The sequence below is a fragment of the Carlito syrichta genome, unplaced genomic scaffold (assembly GCF_000164805.1).
Source record: "Carlito syrichta isolate Samal-C Ts95f unplaced genomic scaffold, Tarsius_syrichta-2.0.1 Scaffold310961, whole genome shotgun sequence".
NCBI lineage: Eukaryota > Metazoa > Chordata > Mammalia > Primates > Tarsiidae > Carlito > Carlito syrichta.
In genome coordinates, this window is record NW_007255057.1 from 404,102 (window position 1) to 428,372 (window position 24,271).

Sequence of the window (24,271 nt, forward strand, 5' to 3'; positions counted from 1 at the left end):
CACTGCACCCTCCACCTGCTGGGCTCCGGTGATCCTTCCGCCTCAGCCTTCCAAGTAGCCGGAATTACTGGCGCGTGCTACCACGCCCGGCTAGTTTTTGATTTATTGTAGAGACGAGGTCTCACCAAGTTGCCCAGGAGGTTCTCGAACCCATGGACTCAGGCAATCCACTTGCCTCGGCCTCCCAAAGTGCTGGGATTATAGGCTGAGCCACCGAGCCCAGCCGCAAACATATTTTAATATAAAAAATGCTATGAGAGTTTGGAGCTACCTGGGTAAGTAAACTGATTGTTAGCCTTATACCAAGTCTGGTAATCAAAGGGGATTTCACGAAATATACTCAAATCTCTCTTCAGACAAAGAAAACTTAATTTATTTTAACTTCATGCTTTAAACTACATAAGTCATTTAACTCACATTTTGGGCTTTTTTGATGCTGTCATCTCCATATTCTGAATTCTGAAAAGCCATAAGAATGTATCTATTTAATAAACCATCTATTGATAATTCCTGAAGAGTTTTATTTGAGAAAATGCCATACCACTGAAGAAAATTCCCCAACAGCTAGAAAGATTAAAAAACAAAATTGAGAGGCAATGTTAAGCAATTAAATTAGGTATAAAGTAAGTTAGTTACATAGCAAAACACCATATGAAATACAGTAGACAATGTCTTGCCAAAATACTAGTAAACACTTTCAAAGGTACAACTATTTCCTAAAATGACTAAGCATTTAAATTTTAAATTTTAGTTAGTTAAAAATAGTCTAATTAGTTAAAATTTAAATAGCCATATGTTGCTAGTGGCTACAGTATATGGTCAGTGCAGACACAGAATATTTTCCATTATCACAGACAGTACTATTAGAGACTGCTGATTCTTATTTAAGTGTCCTCCATTAGAAACTATGCCTAAGCTAGTCTTATGACTTCCCCCTCTCCCAATAAGATGGAAGACTCTCGTGACTACAACACTGCATGGATTTCATAACCTGGACCAAGCTGTATGACATGAACAACGCAATACATCAACTCAATACATACAAAGTGAAAATCATTATCATAAATTGGAAGCCCATCCCACCACACAAATTTATAGCTTCCCAGTTATTTTTTTTGAGTCAGAGCCTCTGTCACCCAGGTTGGAGTACAGTGGCACGCTCAAGGCCACCCCAGTGTCGACCTGCTGGGCTCAGATGATCCTTCGCCTCAGCCTTCCGAAGTAGCCAGAACTACAGGCGTGCACTATCACACTCGGATAAATTTTTTTTGATATATTGTAGAGACGAGATCTCATCAAGTTGCCCGGTCTGGTCTCGAATCCCTGGACTCAGGCAATCCTCTCACTTTGGCCTCCGAAGTGCTGAGATCACAGGCTTGAGCCACTGCACCCAGCCTCCAGTTATTTCTTAACTCAGTAAAAGGTAACAATATCAAACCAATTGCTCAAGTCAGAAACCTGACATCATTCTTGACCTCTCCCTTCAGTTGTCTGATTCCATGGCTATCCATTCTCTCAGTTCCCACTGTTATCTCCCTAATCTAAGCCACCATCAACTCTTTCTAAATTCTGTAGTTACTCCAAGGATTATGAGCAAGTGCTCTGGATTAGCCATTCTTAAGCAGGGTTCTGCAAGAGAAATAAACCTACAGAATATGAGCTGAGTGACCTTTACTCAAATTTCCCAAGGCTGATACATAGCTAGTACCATCCTAGATGCATAGGAAAGAATTCACTATACATAATGGAGTGCATTAGATATTAATTCTCTCACAAAACCCCAGTTAAGAAGAGGTGCTCAAGAGTCAGACTGGCCTCCCATCTCTACCACTGCCAATGGAATGATTTTGGGCAGGTTATTTTGTGTTTCACTGCCCCATTAGTAGAGTGAAAAAGTAGTGTTTACCTTACACTGTCCCCAGGATTCCACAAGATAATCTATATAAAAGGTGTGGCACAGTGGTTAGCACATAGAAACACCACAATAAATATTAGTTCCTTTTTTACAAATTTTCCCTGTGTTGCCCAAGCTAGAGTGCTGTGATGTGATCATAGCCCACTGTGACCCTGAATTCCTGGGCTCAAATGATTCTCCCATCTTAGTCTCCTGAATAGCTGGGATCACAGGTGCCTATTTTCATTGTTACTATTCTTACCTAATTCAATCCATTATTTCCATATAGCAGACAAAGAGTCATTTTTAAGATGGCAATTTGTGCATGTCACTTCCCTGATAAAAAACCCTTTCATGACCCCACATTCAGTCAACTAATTTTCAACAAAGGTACAAAAGCAATTCAATGGAGAAAGGACAGTTTGTTCAACAAATCGTACTGGAACAAACAAACCTTAATCCAGGCCTCAAGACCTATAATAAAAATTAACTTGGCCAGGTATAGTGGCTTACGCCTGTAATCCCAGGCATGGGAGGCAGAGGTGAGAAGATTGCCTGGGTTCAAGACCAGCCTGAGCAACATGGTGAGACCTCATCCTACAATAAAATAAAAAAATTAACCGGGTAAGGTGGCGCATGCCTATTGTTCCGGCTACTTGGAAGGTGAGGCAGAAGGATAGCCTGAGCCCATCAGGTAGAGGCTGTGGTGGCTGTAAGCATGTCACTGCACTCCAGTCTGGGAGACAGAGTGAGACTCTGACTCAAAAAACTTGAAAAGAATCACAGATCTACATGTAAAATCTAAAAGTATGAAATTTCTAGAAGAAAGGATAGGAGAAAAATTTTATGGCCTTGTGTTGGGCAAAAATTTCTTAGATATGACATCTAAAATACAATCCTTAGAAAAAAATGATAAATTGAAATTCATCTAAGTCAAGAGCTTCTACATATGGAAGACTATGTTAGAATGAAAAGACAAACCACAAACTGAAAAATTATTTTTGCAAAGATTTACATGATAAAAGACTTCTCTCCAGAATATAGAACTCAAAGCTCAATAAGAAAACAGCCCAATTTAAAGCAAGGATTTGAGAAGTCATTTCCTGAAAGACATACACAGATGTCAACTAAGCATGTGAAAGCATGCTCAACACAATCAGTCATTAGGAAATGCAAATAATGAGGCGGGTGTGGTAGCTCAAGCCTGTAATCCCAGCACTTCAAGAGGCCCAGGCAAGAGGATTGCCTGAGTCTAAGAGTTTTAGAACAGCCCGGGCAACACAGCGAGACCTTGTCTCTACAATAAATCAGAAAATTAGTCAGGTGTGGTAACATGTGCCTGTGGTTCCAGATACTTGGAAGCCTGAGGCAGAAGGATAGCCTGAGCCCAGCAGGTTGAGGCTGCGATGGCAGTGATCATGTCACTGCACTCCAGCCTGGGCAACAAAGCAAGAGTGAGACTCTGACTCAAAGAAAAAAAAAAAGAAAAACAACACACTGACAACAGCAAATGCAGTGAGTGTGAAGAACAACTAGGGCACTTAACAGGGTACCTGTAGGAATGCTAAATTGTGCAGCCACTTCAGAAAACAATTTTGACTGGTTGTTTCATCCAAGTAAAACTAAAACCTATATACTCGTAACACCCTTAGAGCAGCTTCATTCATAATTACTCCAAATTGGAAATGTCAGGGCCAAGGGAAAGCTTCTCCTTTTCGCCCTCTGAAGTTTCACTGAAAATTACTGATAAGAGGCATACACATTTATTCGACCACAGTTTTATGTGACATGAGAGCCTTCAGAGTAAAGACCCAAAGACAGAGTTAATTGTCGATTTTTATGCCTAGGTTCAACAAAAACTAGACAGCTGTATAGAAATATGACTGGACAAAAGGGTATAATATAATGTTAATTGAGTGGGGAAACCCAGCAAGGTCTTTCTGTTTAGCTCCATTTTGGCCTTTCTGAGCAGCATTCTTTCCTTCTGGGTACGGGGCAGTACCTACAATCAAAGTGGGTCAGATAATTTTGTTGTTTTATTTTAAAGTTGTGGGGTACAAGTCAGGATTGGGTACCTAAGTGGTTTAGGTATAGGTGAAGTTTTAGGCCTCCCGTTGGCCCTCACTTTGCCTGGATTAGGATCAGATACCTGTACTGATGTTATGTGCTCCCCTCCTGGCAGTGTCCCGCTACCGCCAATCCCATTTTTGTAGTATTATGATAGGTGCCCTGGGTCCATTTATGAAAAATATGGAATGCTTCACGAGTTTGCAGGTTATCCTTGCACAGAGGCCATGCTAACCTTCTCTGTATAGTTGCCATTTTTAGTACATGTGCTGCCGAAGTGAGCACCAGATTATTTATGGTCAGTTTTCACACAGAAAGGCAGAGGGAAAGTTAGAGTAACACTTTTAGGTTTTATGGCTGACTATGGGAAAAGGTGGTTCTGGTTTCTATAAGCTGCCTTGGGGGAATAGGGATTCTAGTTTCTATGGTTAGCCTTAGGAGAAAATGGGAGCAAGAGACAGGAGGGCAGGAGAAGGTCAGAGGAAGAGTTTTGCTACTGAGGTTGTTTCTGATGCCTTCATTTTGGGGTATTTTTTCTGAGTTCCAACAGAAACAATCCAAATGTCCCTCAATTAGGGAATAAAAAACAAAAAAACTCAACTCTGATATACCCACACAATACAACTGAATCTCATATGCATTCAGTAAAAGAAATCAGACTCCAAAGACTCCCTACTATATAATTCGATCCATAAGACATACTTTCAAAGATACCTGCAAGACATAAAGTAGATAGAGAAGTAACCAGGGGTTCGTGGTAGGCTTGACTACAAAGGGGAATGGAGAATTTCCTGGGATAATAAAAATGTTACATATATTGATTCTGGTAGTGATAATATGACTATATTCATTCATCAGAATTCATAGAACTATATACTAAAAAGAGTAAATTTTACTGTACGCAAATTATACCCTTCATTTGTAAAAAATGGAAAAAAGCATCTTTTTGTGAACTCCTATAACTTTTAGGATAGACCAAAGTCTTTCACATAATCCATTAGGTCCTATATTACATGGACTCCTACCTTCTCCTTAACTCTAGCCTTCCTGAACTTTCTTTAATTCCTCTAGTGTAACCCGCTCCCTTCACCTCAGGGTCAACTCCTATTTATTCTTCTGGTCTAATCATCTAAATATCACCTCCTCATCAGGGCAGAAGGGGATCTCCTGGGACTGACTAGTCAAGGTCTCTGTGTCCCTTACCATATGCTTCCATACTACCTAGCATTTCCCTTTCAGAACTCATCACACCTTGATACCTACTATCTATCAACTGTGCTGAATCATAAACTCCAAGAATGCTTCACTTCTATTATATTCAGTGTCATATTCCCAAACTGAGAAGAGTATTAGCACAGCAGTTCCCCCTTATCTGGGGTTTCAGTTACCCATGATACAGAACAATACGGTATTTTGAGAAAGAGACACAGAAAGAAACCACATTTGTAAGTTTTATTACAGTAAATTGTCAATAATTACTCTATTTTATTATTAGTTCTTGTTATTGTTGTTAATCTCTTGCTGTGCCTAATTTAAAAATTAACCCTTTGCACTCAGAGACATATCAAAGATCACCTACCAGCAATTCTATTGTACTTTTCTGCAAAATAGTGAAACAAATCACTTCATATTAAATAGTATAGTGTTGGAACCAATTCTTTTATTGTAATGTTATTTGGCTTATAATGGAATTTTGAACACTGAGGAATTTATGACCAAAAAAAATTTCTTTTTTTTGAGTTTGAGTCTCACTGTTGTCCAGGCTGGAATGCAATGGCATGCTCATGGCCATGGCAGCCTTGACCTGCTGGGCTCAGGTGATCCTTCCACCTCAGCCTTCTAAGTAAGCTAGAAGTACAGACGTGTGCCACCACACCTGGCTAATTTTTTTATTTATAGTAGAGACGAGGTCTCGCCAAGTTGTCCAGGTTGCTATCGAACCCCTGGGCTCAGGAAATTCTCTTGCCTCTACCTCCCAAAGTGCTGGGATTACAGGCATGAACCATCGTGTTCAGCAAAAAATCAAAATTTTATATCTTATATTTTTCTAACATATGGTAATGTGTGAAACAGTCACTGACATGCATTGCAATTTCATTGACACATGTCGTGCAACAGTAATTTGTTTGATGTCTTCCACCTGGTGCTTTTCTATTTGAGCAGACAAAGCAGTCTCGTGTTCTTCGTCTCACATTAATATGTAATTTATTGTCCAGTCTGTGTACCATGAAAGCACTTCACACATTCTCTATGCAACACCAAGTGATAATGTTTTTATTATATTTAATTTTTTGAGAACGAAGGTCTCACCAAATTGCCCAGGCTGGTCTCAGCAATCCTTTCACCTCTGCCTCTCAAAGTGCTGGGATTATAGTCGTGAAACACTGTGCCTGGCCAGCTGATATTGTTTAACATATATTTCAGCATACAGTACATCTCTTTATTTGCTTTTTCATGTCATTTGAATGAAACTTCAAGGAAACACACCCTTTTGAAAAATCTGCACGGGAGTTTGTCCTGTATAATCAACAGCAATTTCTTTATGTTCTGAGTAGTTCTTTATTATGTTCCCTCAGAGGAGACATCAAGTGCAAAGGGTTAAACTTTATTAAAGGTATGTATGTCTAAGAATAAACAGTATTAAGAAAATAGGATTTGGTACTTTCTATGGTGTTAGATACACACTGGGGGTCATATCCCTGTGACTAAGATAGGGAGGACAGCCCCATTCGCTATTTGCTGAATAAATTGTGGTTTAAATTAGGCATTTTGTTGAGTAGCTTGCACTTTACTTTGAAACTCAAAATTCATCTTCTTCTGTAAAGATATTAAACTTGAATAAGCTTTTAGAATAAAACTAATTTGTAAAATGGAGATTGTTATATTTATAAATAGATCTAAGCCTACAAAATTAAGAAAAACGTAAAATGCTTTTCAAAATATAATAAATGAGGTTAAACAAAATCTGAAGTCTTTTAATAACTAATGAACACATACCTTAACCGAAGACCAAAACTGTCGTTGAAAAAACAAATAAGGCCCAGAATTTTTATTTTCTAAGACACTAAATAAAAAAAGAAAAACACTATGATCAAATATTTTATATTTGGTACCATATAATTCCTAGAAAAGAAGATTTTTTTTCTATAAGTAAAACAGGTAAACAAAAGAATTAAGTAATTTTTAAAATTTTCGAACTATGAATTCATATTGTGAAGGATAATATATTTAAAATGCAATGGAAATTTATTCTGAGATACTGAAGGAGAGAACAAAGGGTATTAATTGCTTTATTCTGCTTAAGGGAACAACTGTACTCCCCAGTCTCTTTGTGATACTGGTGTACACTCTAGATAAAGTTTATACTTCAAGCTACCCTTAGTTTTTGCAAATTTTAGAAGGCTTCTCTGAAAAATAATGGCAAATATTATCTTGAATGTTCTTAAGATTTACTTACTTTTTGGGATATAAGGGCATAAACACATCATCATCTAAAGTTCTTCTCATTCTCAATAAAAGTGCCTTGAGGTATACCTAAAGAGTTAAAAGTAGATCACACATTTTAATAAGAACTATGATAATAAAAATAAACTATGTTCCAAATCATATAACTGAATATTGAATTTTGAGGGAACCATTTGCTCAAATTTTTTATTTTCCTCTTTGAACGTCCCGTCCTAAAGTAGTATTTACTTACCTATTAGTTCACTCCTCAACAATTACCAAGCAATAAATCCTTAAACATTTTTTGATACCTTAATCTACTACATAAAGATTTAAGATCAGACACATAATCTGGTTCTTCTCAAAATGAGGTCAATGAAAATTCAACAGTGATAAAGAGCACTCACCTTCTCAACGTTTTTTTTTTTTTGAGTTGGAGTCTCACTCTGTCACCCAGACTGGAGTGCAGTGGCCGCTCTCGGCCACCGCAGCCTCGACCTGCTGGGCTCCAGTGATCCTTCTGCCTCAGCCTTCCAAGTAGCTGGAACTACAGGCGTGTGCTACCATGCCCGGCTAATTTTTTGATTTATTGTAGAGATGAGGTCTCACCAAGTTGCCCAGGCAGGTCTCAAACCCGCGGGCTCAGGCAATCCACTCACCTCGGCCTCCCAAAGCTCGGGATTACAGGCTGAGCCACCGAGCCTGGCTCAATGTTTCAATAGCTTATATGACTGTCCACTGAAGGAGAGCATCAACTTTAAGTTTGGAAACTAGCTGTAAAACAACACCTAACTGTTTTACAACAAGTGCTTGCACAGCTGTGGAGAAAGGGGAATGCTTCTGGTGGGAATGTAAGCTAGTTCAACCTGTATGTAAGGCAGTGTGGTGATTTCTCAACGAACCCAATTGTTAACTATTTTACTTTAAACATTCTTCCACCCCGAAAGTACAGATCTTAGGGGGCATTTGATTAGCTGCATTGCAAATGAGGCTGTGGTAGTGAGAAATAGTAAAAATGCGAGGCTATCTACACTGGTAACAACTTCCTTTCATATAGACTTTTTAAAATAGAAAACTATTATCTCAAATTGAATGTAATTCAGACTTTAAATAAGATTGCAGGCTGATTGGAATAACTACCCATTCTTTCAACTCTTGCTCATTTTCAGTAGGAGGAGGGAAAATTACCTGTGTATTTTTATTTTCTGCATTCACTACTGAAGGATATCCATTTATTAATTTCAGGGTAATTCCAACCATTCTTGAAGTCTGTGTTGTAGAAAAAGGGTCCCACACATTTTCAGCAATCACTATTAAGAAAAAAATAGGACTGAGATACAGTAGTAAATTGTAGCTTACCTAAATCTTATGTTAAGCAATCCTCTAATTATTAATGCCAATCCTAATTTATATTTCTTCTTTCTCTACAATATAAGCTTCAGTATTCTCTTTCCTATGAACTGTGGGAATTTTGAGGGATAAGGATGTAGAGAGGGAATAAATTCCTTTTATTTTTGCTAATCAAGGAAAATAAAAATTAGGGAAAAAAGATTTCTGTATGGAGAAACGTTGTCCCAGCATCAAAAATGTAAAAAAAAAAAATTTTTTTTTTGACTTGGGAATACCACTCTGTCCCCAGGTTGGAGTACAGTGGAACAATCACAGCTCACTGCAGCCTCAACCTCCTGGACTCAGGCCAACCTCTTGCCTTAGCCTCCCAAGTAGCTAGGACTACAGGTGTGCACCACACCTGACTAATTTTTTTTTTTTTTGAGTCGAAGTCTCACTCTGTCACCTAGGATGGAGTACAGTGGCCCAATCACGGCTACCGCAGTCTCAACCTGCTGGGCTCTGGTAATCCTCCCGCCTCAGCCTTCCAAAGCAGCTGGAACTACAGGTGCACGCCACCATATCTGGCTAATTTTTTTGATTTACTGTAGAGACAAGGTCTTGGAAGTTGCCCAGGCTGGACTTTAACCCCTGGGCTCAGGCAATCCCCCTCCCTTTGCCTTCCAAAGTGCAAAGCCACCATGTCTAGCCTTCAAAACTTATTTCTAATATTTAAAACAGATTCCTTTATCAATAATTCTTCATCTTTTTTCAGAAACTGATGAAAGTATTAAAGTTGCTCCCCAGATGAATACACATCCTTCCTCAAACTAGTATTCAGTTTTGCTTCAGGTTGTCTTCAAATCTCTAAAACTCCAGGCCCACCCAAAACTGGTCTTCAAGTCCAGGATAAGAACCCCTCACCTTCTAGGCATCTCTGGGCCAGGTGGTAACTATAATTAATGCAATGTCTACAAGGAAATATACTCTGAGTTTAAGACCGTCTTAAAAACAGACTTGAGAAAGCCACTGTATCTGAACGCTCAATTCAGAAAACAGAAGACTTACCTGTTAGTTTAGGAAGAATCACCTTTTCCACAATGGTAGGGAGTAGTGCAACATCTACATCATCTTTTTCTTGTTCTCGTTCTTCACAACCATAAAACAGCAAAGATTCAAACCACAGCATGCTCTCAAAGTCACGACATTTTGCCTAAAAAAAATTTAAAAGGTTCCCCAAACATTTAAAATAGTGGTAATTTCTGCTTCCAGCTATGAAAAGAGCAAAAGGAATTGGATTTAGCATTTGACAGTAAATAACTAAAAATTAGACAAAATATAATGGACTACACAGAAAGCACAGAACTATGACCTTTGAAAGAAAAGAATCAGAAGAGTTGAGCTACTGGTTCAGGACAGCATAATAGTCTTGCTAGGTGAAGGGAACAGAAACTGAAGCTCAGAAAGGCTAAGACAGCTGGAAACTGTGATGCACAGGAGTGGGCTATGCAGAAAAATATCTCCAAAATACACACAGCGTTGAACATTTGCTATCTACCAAGGTACCCATGCACAGGGTGAAACTCCATAAGGTCTGGCAAAGAGCATCCAGGAACTACGGGCTGAAAGCTTCCCAGAGCTCATGTTTTTGTTTTTGTTTTTCCAGTTGTGCTTCCAGGGCTTCAAACTCAGCCCTATTTTCCTTATAGTTTACACATTCAGCACAGCTCATTTCAGTCATGTCTACAGCCCCACCTATATGTCAGTAACTTCCAACATCATATTGTAAACATCACCACTAGACATACACAGTCAATTCTAGTCCCTCCCTTATATACCAGGACAACAGGTCCTTCTGCTTCTGCCTCCTAAATGTATCCATTTGTTGGGCCCTCCCAATGTCTATTACCACTGACCGAGGTCCTCCTTTCACACCTGCCTCACTGTGCTTTCCCAACAGATGAAGTTCCTCAAAGGACCAAGTTACTATTCATGTTTATATCCCAGTGTCACTAATTTGAGCTGAGAAAGGAATTATATATAAACTGAAGAGTAACAGATAGCTCTATTGGGAAGGAATGAAGCTTAAAAAGAAAAGATCATAAGATACAATCTGTATTAATTACTTATAGCCCACAACCTATCTCCTCTGCAATATATTTTGCTTACGCGTACATCTCTAGCTTTGAGACAAAAATTACCCAGACATCAGGTTATAGTGCTTTCTAAAAGTGACAGAAGCCACCCACCTCAAGAGGAGTCCAAGTGAGGAGTTGCAGTCTTATGAGGGGGTTGAACAATTTTGGCAAACAAAGGCCAATGTAGGCATCCTTGTAGGACATGTAGTATTTTGAACGCCATGCTTCAAACTGTGATTTAATACAGTCGATTGAATAGAAACTTTCAAGGACATCTTCAAAAACCTTGCTGGATTCTTTTGAAATTCGATCTAAAAACAACAAAACCCCGGAGAGAACCATAACTTAGTATGAAGTAGAAACAAAGAACTCAATATTTTCAGTGTTTTCCTGTAGCCTGAGTATCAAAATACAGTAGGCTCATTAACAAAGGGTTAATTGTTAATTGCAATTTAGAAGGATAAACAAAAATGAGCTTAGTTTTCAATTTATCTATTATGTAAACTAATGTGCAGTCTCATTTTGCACAATAAGCACAATTTTGTTATATGTTTCCCTAATAACACAGCTCAAATTTCAATTACCCTATATTAACTGTGAGTAACTGCAAAAAGTGCAAACTTTGCTGCTAGCTTTTTAGTCCAGAAATCACTGTGCAAATAATAGCTGTACATGACACGATCAGTGACCAATCACATTATTCCTTTCAAAGTCTTTTGGTAATTATAAGTGACACAGTCAAAAGTATCAGCTGAATGGTTGCTAGGATCACTAAATGAAAGGGTTATTAAGGGAATAAGTAGGTCAGGTACGGTGGCTCACACCTATAATCCCAGCACTTTGGGAGGCCGAGGTGAGAGAACTGCCTGAGCCCGCGGGTTCAAGACTAGCGTGGGAATTTGGCGAGATCTCATCTCTACAATAAATCAAAAAATTAGCCGGGCATGGAGGCACTTGTTTGTAGTTACAGCTACTTGAAGGCTGAGGCAGAAGGAAGCCTGACCCAGCATGTTGAGGCTGTGGTGGCCAGGAGCGTGCCACTGCCCTCCAGCCTGGGTGACAGAGTGACACTCCCACTCAAAAAAAATTTTTGAAACAGGGGGAGGAATAAGCTATTCTTATGATGCCCCAGATGACTTGGGAAAGGAAATTTATAAAGGACAGATGAAGTCCTGAAAACATAGCAATCAAATGCAGGGCATGAACCTTGGGTGGATCCTGGTTTGGAAAACACAAACAAAAACCACAAAATCCCTAAAGAGTTTCTAAAGAGGTTTTTTTTGGGGAATGCCCTAGAGTAAAATTAAATATAAACATAACATTAAGACATTGTAGTTAATTGTCTTAGTATGCTAATGGTACTGTGATTAGAAAAATATCTTCATTTTTAGGAAACACATTCTGAAATTTTTAGGGGTGAAGTATCACATCTCTTAGTTTCAAATGAATCAGCAACACACACACCTGTGTATAAAGAGATCAAGCAAACCTGGTGAAATGGTAAGCATTGTTCAATTTGAGTAACAGGTATTTAGGTGACTACTGCACTATTCTTTCACATTTTCTATATAGTTGGAAATGTTCACTATTTAAAAAGTGAAAGAAAAAGAAGCTTCATCAAGTAAATTACAATGGCAGGCAGTCAAAAGAATTCTAAATTATTACAGTCAGCAGTGAGAAATTAAGACTTTTATTTGGGGATCCTTCAGGAAAGGCCTAGCACATAACAGTAATAGTTATTACTAATATAGTAATATAGTAATAACTATTCCTCTAGTTTGGAATTATTCATGACTCCACAAATCAAGGGTTTCCTTCAAGGCTGAGTGACTTCCTGCTGAGCTTTACCTTTCCAGACCAGACAAGCTACCATGAGAGTTACTCTCAGGATTGGATACATTTTTTAGTCACTTAAAGTTCTGTAATTCTTAAAAGTAACATTTTTATTATGCAAGTACTATACTCAGTAACTCTATGTCAAGGTATTACCTCTATTTTTGAGAATTCATCACGATATTCACAAATATAAACAGGTGCAAGTTTTTGCAATTAAGAAAAAAGTGTTAGTGTCTGTTCTAATGCAGAAGCCACAACAATTCAAGCCATTTCATGGTACAAAGTACACCCAAGTAAAAACCAAACTGACAATGAATCTCATTTCCAAATAAATGTCTAACCTTTTTCCAGATTGAAATTAGTAATATCTGTAGAAGTTTCTTCGTCATCACTGGAAAGGCCTTCAAGGTGATCTGCCATCTTACCAGTTTGCTCTCTGGCTTGTCTACGACGAGTCCTAAACAACAAACATCAAGTTCCTAAACTAGATAAAAGCAATTCCCTCCATCCCCAAACAAACCAACAGCAAGCATTTTTAGAATTACCTCCTGGCCTCCCGCTCTGCAATCCGACGTTTTGCATGCTCTTGATACAGTGCCCGATCACGTCCAAAGGAATCAAGATTTGGTGCCATCAGAGCTTTGTCTGTAAAATAACAATGGTTAAAATTAAAAGCCACCCTTCAACAATCTTGAGGAAAGAGTTTGCACAGAATAAGCCATTATGACAGACTGCTTGCTAATCTCAACAGCAGGATTCTGTAATAACTGGTAAATTGGGTAGGTCTTCAGAACAAATCTCAGAAATATTCTGCATTCCCATGAAAAGAAGTAGAAAAATTAGAAAAGTAATTTCTTTTAAAAGTTCAACAACCCTACACAAATGCAACTGAGCTTACCATTTTTATGTCTTTTATGTCTAAGAAACAGGACTAGTTTATGCTGTCATGATAACCAAAAAATTAGAAATCTAAATTATTTGTGCAAAGGGAAAAATAATAGATTACATTTTTAAGGAAGAAGAACATAAACATCACACGTTAAATGATATGAAATGACAGCAAAGAAACACGGGTAGAAAGACATAAGAAAACACCTTTGTTGCAAGAATTTAGTAATTTATTCTGTCTTAATTTTGCTTTGTAGAAATGTGTTACCTATCATTTTTCAGAAAAAGTTAATACTATAGACTGAAAACTGTATTTGAGTAAGAGCAATGTGCACCTTCTCAAATACTACTTTTGCACAGCATACTTGCCTAATTTTTAAGAAAACTTTCTAGGGTAATTTTCTACATTTATTCTTCAATTTAAATTTCTATTTCAGTTACCATTTTTTAGTTTTTAAGAGATGGTTCTTGTTCTTATAGTATTCTGCTTCTATAGCATTCTATACTGATGTTGAGTAGGATCCCTTCTACTATATCCCTGATGATATCAATTAAGTTTTAAAGTTGTAACCAGTATTGTCTGTTTCCTTAGTCCCCTTGTTCTATTGTTGTGTTGGTCTCTATGATGATCACTAACTGCCTGTTCACCTTGGAAGCTCAAAGTGCTTAGGTAGAAGTTGTCTAAAAGAGGCATCGCCATTGGATCACTTGGTAGAAAGTCAATTCTTCTGTTGGAGACTCCCAGATGTTAGTAACTCAGGGTCTTTACAATGGACCTATTCTCTTTTGTCAGAAAAGATTTCAGTAATCTCTTGTCTAAGTAGAAGAGGGGGTTGGGGAAACATCTGTCTGCTTTCCTTCATTTCTACATTTTAGTTCCACACTATAAAGATCTTCTGGAAAATATACAACAGTAATGGGAAGCAAATAACCCAAGGGATTGGGCAAGGGGGGGAGATCACATGCAAGATGAAAGACATCTATTTAAGACTTGTGCATATTTTTTCCCTGATATTAGAGGTATGTCACCAAAATCAGCAAAAGGAAAATAAAACCAAAAATTAGCTCTTACTGCAGAGTACCCTAACTATTTAGATACTATTTTTTAAAGTTGACATTTTTACTGAGTATTCCATTCATATTTCAGAATAGTTCTGCAATTAGGAAGAAGGTGTGTTTGAGAGTACACTCATTATAATGAAAGATTACTACAGCAAGTAAGATGCCCCAGCCCTACCTCAACTGTGAGCTCACACACACCCTCATCGAATTAGCTAAAATATACCCAACTACAGAAATAACTCCTGACTCTTTAAGCATTATCCTTCAATAAATAAATTTTTAAAAGACTATTCATTACTATAATAGATACTTAAAACACTGTTTCATTTATAGGTTTTATAGAATAGTATATTGGGGGAGATTATGTGAGCATAGATGACTCAAGTGACAGCTTCTATTTCTGTAAAAATTATACACAGTAATTGCAGAGTAAGTGCTTATAGATCTAAATAGATGGAATTAGACTATTCTGTGCTTCTTTTAAAAATAGATCAGGCCAGGCAAGGTGGGTCATGCTTGTAATCCCAGCACTTTGGGAGGTTGAGGCATGAGGACTGCCTGAGCCCAGCAGGTTGAGGCTGTGATAGCCGTGAGTGTGCCACTGTACTCTAACCTGGGCGACAGAGTGAGACTGACTGAAAAAAACAAACAATCAAAAAAAACCCAAAAAAACAGATAGGGTCAGTTGTGGCAGCTCTCACCTATAATCCCAACACTCTAGAAGGCAGGGACAAGAAGATCACTTGAGCCCAGGAGTTTCAGACCAGCCTGCACAACATAGCGAGACCTCATCTCCACAGAAAAATTAAAAAAAATTAAGCCAGGTGTGGTGGCATGTACCTGCAGTCCCAGCTACTTGAAAGTCTGAGATGAAAAGATCACCTGAGCCCTGGAGGTCAAAAGCAGCAGTGAGCCATGATAATGCCACATTGTTCTCCAGCCTGGTACAGAGTGAGACCCCAACTCAAAAAAAAAAAATCATAAAATGAATTGATTCTTCGGTATCTTTGGCAATTAATGTATACTTCCTCTAAGACAATATTTTTCACTTTCTCATTATCTTTCAATTTCTTCCCAATTTTCAATCTAATTAACATATATAATTCAGCTCTTCCTTCAAATAACAAATAGCTCCATATTCTGAAGGACAGACTATAGGTGGGAAAAGGTATTTGGTGAAATGTGCTCACATAAACTATCTAACTTCAAATAAAATTACTTTCTTTCGTAGTATAATGGTTACCTGTAATCTGCCCCACAAATCTGGTTATGCCTGAATCAAAAGTGATCTGAGGGGGATGCATTAGTCATTCAGGTGGCCAATGCCAATAATTCAATTTAAACTTGTGTGGCAAAAACAAAAGGTCAAAGCCATTTATAAGGCTCACAGATGAGTCTGCCTCAACCATGAGGGCTATATTACAATCTCTTTATGACTCTCCAAAACCTACTTGACACAGAAGAGGATGTTTTCTCAGGGATCAAATGTCTCTCTGACTTAGAGGACACCTTGGATGGCAAAGCATTGCCTTCAGAAAAAAATAACACCACAACCCTTTGCATTTGACCACCTGGAGTCATTATTTAACATGCAGATTTCTGGACATGGAAGATCTAGTAAGAATCACTATGCATAGGACCAGGAAATCTGCATTTTAAATGAGTATCAGGTAACCAAGATGCACACTTTCATTCAAGAAATGCTAACACAGATAACAAAATCCACAAGGAATCCACATTAGGAAATTTCCTAGTAGGGCACTCATAAATATGGAGGGGAATGGAAAAAATGAAATTAAAAGGCTTAAAACATCTAAAGAATCTCAGCTAAACTATTTAACAAGAGGTTTCCAATTAACTCTGGTTTTCCATAACTCTCACCATAATGAAAAATAAATTCATTCTCTCCATTTTTACACAAAATTTCAATAATTGTATGCATCAACTATCTAAAAAACCCATTATATGAAACAAACTAGAAGAAACATTTAAAAAGCAAATACAAAAAAAATTTTGCTTTACCCAAAGGGAGAAGTTCAAAACTCCCAATCTGGAGTTGTGTCACTTGCTATGTAATACAGTTTCCCTATGCCTCCTCACAAAATGTCTCAGTTCCCAAATGCAAAATCTTTTATTGTGATCAACAACAGCATTTGTATTGGTGTTATGGACAGGATGAAAATAGGGGAAAAGAGTCAATTAGGGTCAAACAGATAGTGGTTTTAAGATAAAATACCGATAATATTTTTTCGATACTCTAAAGGAAAATAAGAAAATATGCCCAAAGAAGAATAAGGTTGATAGAGTATCATCACATTTTTGAGCTCCTTCGTGAAGCTATTTTCTTAACACAATTCAAGTACATGCTTTAAATCTACCTGACACAAGAGCAAGAAAACTTGTTTCTTAAAAAAAAAAAAAAAAAAAAACAAAACAGCTCTGAAGTCTCTAATTTTCAATTAGACTGCACTAAGTAAACAAGGTTGTTTAATGAATAATAAAAACCTTCAAGATGGACTGACTTGAATGGCTTGAAAACTCCGAAGATTCATCTTTAATATCATCTTGTCGTCTTTGGACAAGGCGGGAAGCTCGCTGTTTGTACAGCTGATGTATTGCTGATTCAAGTTCATTAATCAGTGGCACCTGTAAAAATACAACACACTCCGTAACACCAAACTCTTCAGCTGCTTACTTATTTGAGGGTTCCATACTATTTCCGGATTTCTGAAAAAGTACCCTCTCTATGGACAGAATAATCATGAATCCCCAATGGCACACAAATTGCAATTCATCTTTACAATGTTTGGGAAACATCATTCTTCTTTTAGTCCAAGCATGGAGCTATAACGTCCAGTGCCTAGCTATTGGAGCAAAAGTTTGGTTAAGAAATACAACATTTCAATATTAATACAGAGAGCAAATAAAGAAATGTCAAAAATTTTAGTGCTTTTTCTTCAAGGAATATTTAAGTACTTAGAAAGACTTTTTAATGTCTATTTTTAATTTTACGACAGCAAGATCTGCATTGCAATTTTTGTACTTTAAAGTAAACCATAATCACTGTGCAATACCAGGAAAAAAAATGCAATGGTTCTATGAGTAGAATTTGCTATGTACCCCATTATGGACATTTAAGTTGCTTTGCCACTCACATATACCAAGTCCTTTATAGTAATTGGTTAAACTATTTTGCAGCTTTTTTACATGTACTAAAAGTAAATAAAATAATTATTGGGGCAAATTAAAATTCTATCTGTCACTAGCCTATGTGAAATAATATAGTTCGAACTTAGGAAGTGCTTCTCTTCCTATCAAATGTTTAAATTTTTCCATATTTTGTAATAAAATTAGTTACATGAATTGTCATCTTACAAAGTCAATAAATTTTTCCAGATTAATATCCATAACTAAAGCATTTATTTGTTTCATACAGAATACAAAAGCTTGTAGAACATGAAACCTAACTTAAAAAAAAAAAAAAGACAACTTTCTCTTAACACTTAAAACTTTCACAAAACACTAGTGACCACTACACATACCTGAGGAAACCAGAAATTCTAGTTTCCTGATGGTTAGTGCAAATAGAAAACACATTATTTAGAGTTTGGGAACACTGGCACCAGTGTTATAGCAGCTTCCTGAACTGAACAGACTGCAAATGGAAAATAAAAAAAGGCAGGTGGAATACAAAGATGTCTGTAATAAAAGCAATTTTATCAACTTGCATGATTCCGCTGCAAAACTAGCAAATGTTCACAGAAAGGGTAAAACTGATAGAAAGATTAGTTTAATATGCTAACCAGGAGCAACAATGCCCCCAAATCTGCAATGATTACCCTTTACAGTCAAGTCCAGAGACTATTGCTAAAATTTACTATAATTTGGTTTTAGCAATAACTGCCATATCACTGTGACTTACACTTCCCCACTCCCTCATTAAAAATATATATATTTTTTAAAAATGCAGGACTAAAGACAAATGAACCCAAGATACATTCTCTTAGTTCAGAACATTGTTAATCTCCCTCTCTACTGTAAGAGCTGCACACCTAAGCTAGCATCATACAGAATTGAATTTAATTTGCCAATTTATGGCTAAAATTCTGAATATGTAATTTTTCTCTTTAAGCAATTTAAATGCCTTTTAACAAAGCCCAGATAAAAATTCTACGAGAATAAAAATTCTAAAAACATTTTCAGCTCTCACTCAACTTTCTCAACAAAACTGATCAATCTTAAGAGTCTGCACCAAGCTGGGCTCGGTGGCTTAGCCTGTAATCCCGCGCCTTTGGGAGGCTGAGGTGAGTGGATTGCCTGAGCCCGCAGGTTCGAGACCCACCTGGGCAGCAAGACCTCATCTCCACAATAAATCAAAAAATCAGCCAGGCGTGGTAGTGCATGCCTGTAATTCCGGCTACTTGGAAGGCTGAGGCGGAAGAATCGCCAGAGCCCAGCAGGTCGAGGCTGCGGTGGCCGAGAGCGGCCACTGCACTGCAGTCTGGGCGACAGAGTGAGACTCCAACTCAAAAAAAAAAAAAAAAAAAAAAAAGAGTCACCAGCCGGGCTGGGTGGCTCAGCCTGTAATCTCGTGCCTTGGGAGGTGGTGAATGGATTCCCTGAGCCCACGGGTTCGAGACCCGCCTGGGCAACTTGGCGAGACCTCATCTCTACGATACATTAAAAAAATTAGCCAGGCATGGTAGTGCGCACCTGTAGTTCCAGCTACTTGAAAGGTTGAGGTAGAAGGATTCCAACTCAAAAAAAAAAAAAGAAAAGAAAAACATTTCAGCCAGGTAGAGTGGCTCACGCCTGTAATCCCATTACTTTGGGAGGCCGAGGTGGGAAGATCACTGGAGGCCAGGAGTTCAAGACCAGCTGGGCAACATGGGGAGACCACATCTGCCGGAGCCCAGCAGGTTGAGGCTGCAGTGGCCGGGAGCGGCCACTGCATTCCAGTCTGGGCCACAGAGTGAGACTCCAACTCAAAAAAAAAAAAGAGTCTGCACCACGACAGTTTCTTTACCCTCTCCAAACTCAAAAATTGTTATTGACTATTATTATCGTAGGACCAAATTTAATGCAAAGAACACAAGAACAAGGATGATTATAGGGAAACAAAAGTTAGAAAAATTTACAAATATTTAAAATCTAAGTTCAAAAAACATTTAAACCTTTATAATGAAAGAGGAAAAAGCAAAGGAATTTATCTTTTTATGGTCCTGTTATAAAGTATTTTTATAGTTTAATAACTACTATAAAAACATACATAAAAAGTAAATCTAAGCCGGGCCTGGTGGCTCAGCCTGTAATCCTGCGCCTTTGGGAGGCTGAGGTGAGTGGATTGCCTGAGCCCGCGGGTTCGAGACCCGCCTGGGCAGCGAGACCTCATCTCTACAATAAATCAAAAAATCAACCGGGCGTGGTAGCGCATGCCTGTAATTCCAGCTACTTGGAAGGCTGAGGCGGAAGGATCGCCGGAGCCCAGCAGGTCGAGGCTGCAGTGGCCGGGAGCGGCCACTGCACTCCAGTCTGGGTGACAGAGTTAGACTCCAACTCAAAAAAAAAAAAAAGTAAATCTATTCAATAATTCCTATATATTTCCAAGATGACAATTTTTTATATTATCAACTCAGCAGCACTCTTGATAAAACTGAATGCATATGAAGATATCAGAATGAAATATAACACTCATTTTTAAAAGAGGGCATACCTTCCTCTTTTAATTAAAATGTAGTCACTATATAAGGTTTAAGATCTGATCTAATAACATCCAAGTGAATATAGCCATATGAGCATAAACTGAAGTGTAGACTTCTCTAGCGACAAGATGATCAAGAAGAGAGGAAGTATACTAACAATTCAAAAATTAAAAACTAGCCAGGCTAGGTGGCTCAGTCTGTAATTCCGCGCTTTGGGAGGCTGAGGTGAGTGGATTGCCTGAGCCCACAGGTTCGAGACCCGCCTAAGCAACTTGGCAAGACCTCATCTCTACAATAAATAAAAAATTAGCCAGGCGTGGTAGCGTGCGCCTGTAGTTCCAGCTACTTGAAAGGCTGAGGCAGAAGGATCGCCGGAGTTCAGCAGGTCGAAGCTGCAGTGGCCGGGAGCGCACTCCAGTCTGGGTGACAGAGTGAGACTCCAACTCAAAAAAAAAAAAAAAAAAATTAAAAATTAAAAACTATATGAACTAGGTGTCCTACTATTTTTAAAAATTCAACAGTGGTATGATCTAGCTGTTATTACCATCAAAAATGTTAGGGTTAATTGCATTTGCAATTACGAGTGTCTTAATTTACTCAAGTAAGTTCCAAAGTGAAGGCCCAGATACTACAAGAAGTAGCTCCCCAGGGACAAATTCACAAAGTATAGTTTAAGAAAAAAAGATCCTTGCCAGGTGCAGTGGCTCACGATTGTAATCCCAGCACTATGGGAGGCTGAGACGAGGACTTCCTGAGCCCAGGGTTTTGAGACCAGCCTGGGCAACTTGGAGAGACCCCATCTTTACAGTAAATCAACAAATGATCCAGGCATGGTGGTGTGCGCATGAAGTTTCAGTTACTTAGAAGGCTGAGGTGGAAGGATGGACTGAGCTCAGCAGGTCGAGATTGTGGTGGTCTTTAGCACGCCACTGCACTCCTGCCTGATAACAGAGTGAGACTCTGATTTAAAAAAAAAAAAATCCTTTCTCTAGTCACAAAGGTTATGAGACTAGCTCCCACCGTGCACACGAGGCTTAGAAGGGCTTTACCAGTAGGAAGGATACAACTACACAACTGTCACTCTGACACCTACGCTCCCCTTCCAAGCTTAACTCCAGCACCCTGAACAGAGGAATACAGTCAAGCCCATGCTTCTTCCCCACCCTAAGCAACTGAAATGCCACAAATGATGTCATAATTCAGACTGTAACTGCTTCTCCAGAAAGCAGGTGATATTGGACAAAACATGATAAATCCTACAGAGAGGACATAATGAATGCTGTCTCATCCTGGATCTGACCAGACTGACTGGAACCATTAAGAATTATCAGGAAAACAGCCTGGCAGTGTTCTTTTGGTAGCCATTGGTTTTAGGGTATTGAAGTAATCGACCGAGATATTAAAAGTTAAAGTTCTCATTTAACACTATATGCTCACAGAGTATATGCTATTCTGCACAGTCACTGATAAGGGGAAATACGCCTTCAATCCAAAGTTCAGAGACAAAATATTTAAGGACTATGATTTTAATTTTTTCAAAAGATAAGGCCACAAAGTCCATGAATGCTTATAAACCAGTGCATCAATCAATATATTTATCTTAGAAAAGAAAGATCAATTAGGAGGTAACTTGAAAAATTAACTGCATGCACCTAATTTTTTAGAAATGCGAACAATAAATGGAATGCAAAAAATGGTGCCAATTGACTATCATATTGAAAAAGAAAATTTGGAAGAAATGAGACCTTAAAAAAATGATGTCCAATGAACGTTTTCTGAAATGAAAAAAGCATAGGTTTATTTAGATTAAAAAAATTAGCAGCAGTGGTGACCCAATCATCCAGGGTAAAAAAAAAAAAAACAAAAAAACTAATAAATTTTTGCAATTTTATGCCAATTTAGAATTACTTGCAGAAAATAAGTTTTAAGAAATTCCACCAGATGAGTCCTTTATATACTAGTAATTCAGCATAGGCCAATAATCTACCCTTAAATTCAGGTAAGACTCACCAAAGTCTTATTTAAGTGTGCTTTAAGGTATCTTTTTTTCAGTTTTCAGCAAAGGTATTATATGCCCCTAGACATAATGCCACAATGAAGTGAAGAAAAATTAAGCATGACTTTTCATCACTTCTAAAGCTGAATTCAATGGGTATTTTCTGGGAATTACAGAATGCTCTACACAAGGCCATCTACACCTCCCTAATTTTGCCTTATTCAAAGAGATTAATATTTTTGCATTCTTACCTTTTCACTGAAACACTCAAGCAAGTCTTGGACATACCCTCGCATTTCTTGCAAAAATTTATACCGTTCACCAATACCCCCAGAAGACCCTTCTAATCTTTCAATAGCCCTGGTAGAGTCCACTCGGCTTTGCAGGTGTTTCTCATGCTGCTGTCGATTTGTTTTGTGCAATTCTTTCATGGAGTCCAACCTTAAGAACACAAAAGGATAAATATAACACATTTACATCCAAAAGTCTATGCTGTCAGGACTCTTGCAATATTATAATAATGCATTTAGTTCCGCTATTAGAACATAAAAATATTTGGAATGGCATCTTTTCATCTGTACTGCTTTTTTCCCCAAAAAAAAAGGCAGTTTATAGACTTCATATAAAATTATTTGGTGGGCTAAACCAAAATTTCACTGTTTTGCTTTCCCCCCATAGCTTGACTACACTTTTTTCAGAGTCCAAGAGGTACAAACTCAGAACTGTCTTCAACAAGATCATGGAGTGGTATTTTTTTTTATGTTTCGAGTCTTCCACAGAAGTAATCCAAGAAGGTAGCAGAACAAAGTATGGAGTCATCTTCTGTTTAGCTTTTGAAGATGGGCCAGTGAATCTTCTTTGCCGACATTCTGCATCTGCTACCCCAGAGTATGTGCTGCCTGAGGGAACAGAAAGCTAGAGGGACAGGTCTTTAAGAAGTTGATCTGCCCTACCTGTCTTTAAGCTGTTTCTTTACCAAATCAATAGTAACGGGAGTCATCTCATTACTGGGAGTTTTGAAAGGGACTGTATTATCTGTTTTTTGAGATTTGGCATCTGAAGATCCATAGGTCGTATAACTATAAGGAATGCCATAGGATGAACCATAAGGCATTGTCTGGTAAGTGTTCTGGTAGTACATATTCACTTCAGTGGGCTGACTTGCTTGAACCTAGAAAAGAAATGGGATATGAATGAAAACCAGTAGCTAATGCCTTTAGAGCTATAAAAAAAAAAAATCCATGGCAAAAATTGTAACAATTTTCCAAACAGCATGTAATTAAAAGAAACAACTGGAGAATTCTTTAAAATCAAAAAGTAGCATTGGATGAATGTTCTATGTCCTGATGGAATCACTGAATTTATTTCTAATAATTTTCAGAAAAACAGATTACCAGAAAAGTTTAGAGTTGGAAGACCACCATTTCATCAATCAGAGGATAACTGACTTTTTAATGGTCACAGAATAAATGGGCAACCAACAATTATAATCTAAGACACCCAAAGATTTTACCTATTATACCGTTTAGTTAACACTAGCCAAAGGCATGCAAATTCTACCTTAAAACATTTTTAACAAAAGTAATTTACATTTATGCAATTTTTCCCACTGTATTACTTACTTTTATAAAACAAACTGTTATAACTATTTGAGAAGATGTTTTTCACCTATCTTAAGTTTTGAATTACTGAGAAACCCATCTTCTTCAAGAGAATATTTAAAATATTAAAATAAGTTATATAGGAAAGAAACATTCTATCTAAAGCAATGGATCTCAAATTTTAGTGTGCCTCAGAATCACCTGGAGGATTTGTTAAACATAGATTGTCTACTGCCCCCAGAGTTTAGGTCACTGTGGGGCAAAACCTGCATTTCTAACAAGTTCTCAGGTGAAGGTTAATGCTGCTAGTTGAA

The 24,271-nt window shown here is 37.9% G+C and overlaps 1 protein-coding gene across 1 annotated transcript in view; it reads right to left on the reverse strand.

Annotated features, from left to right (window-relative positions):
* Positions 1 to 24,271, reverse strand: part of PAXBP1 (PAX3 and PAX7 binding protein 1) — a 42,280-nt gene that overhangs the window by 4,666 nt on the left and 13,343 nt on the right. The window contains 11 exon segments of the mRNA XM_021717767.1: positions 418 to 564; positions 6,959 to 7,025; positions 7,419 to 7,495; positions 8,594 to 8,715; positions 9,803 to 9,947; positions 10,984 to 11,183; positions 13,050 to 13,165; positions 13,254 to 13,353; positions 17,181 to 17,304; positions 22,608 to 22,797; positions 23,310 to 23,527. Coding sequence (XP_021573442.1) covers positions 418 to 564; positions 6,959 to 7,025; positions 7,419 to 7,495; positions 8,594 to 8,715; positions 9,803 to 9,947; positions 10,984 to 11,183; positions 13,050 to 13,165; positions 13,254 to 13,353; positions 17,181 to 17,304; positions 22,608 to 22,797; positions 23,310 to 23,527 — 1,506 coding nt within the window.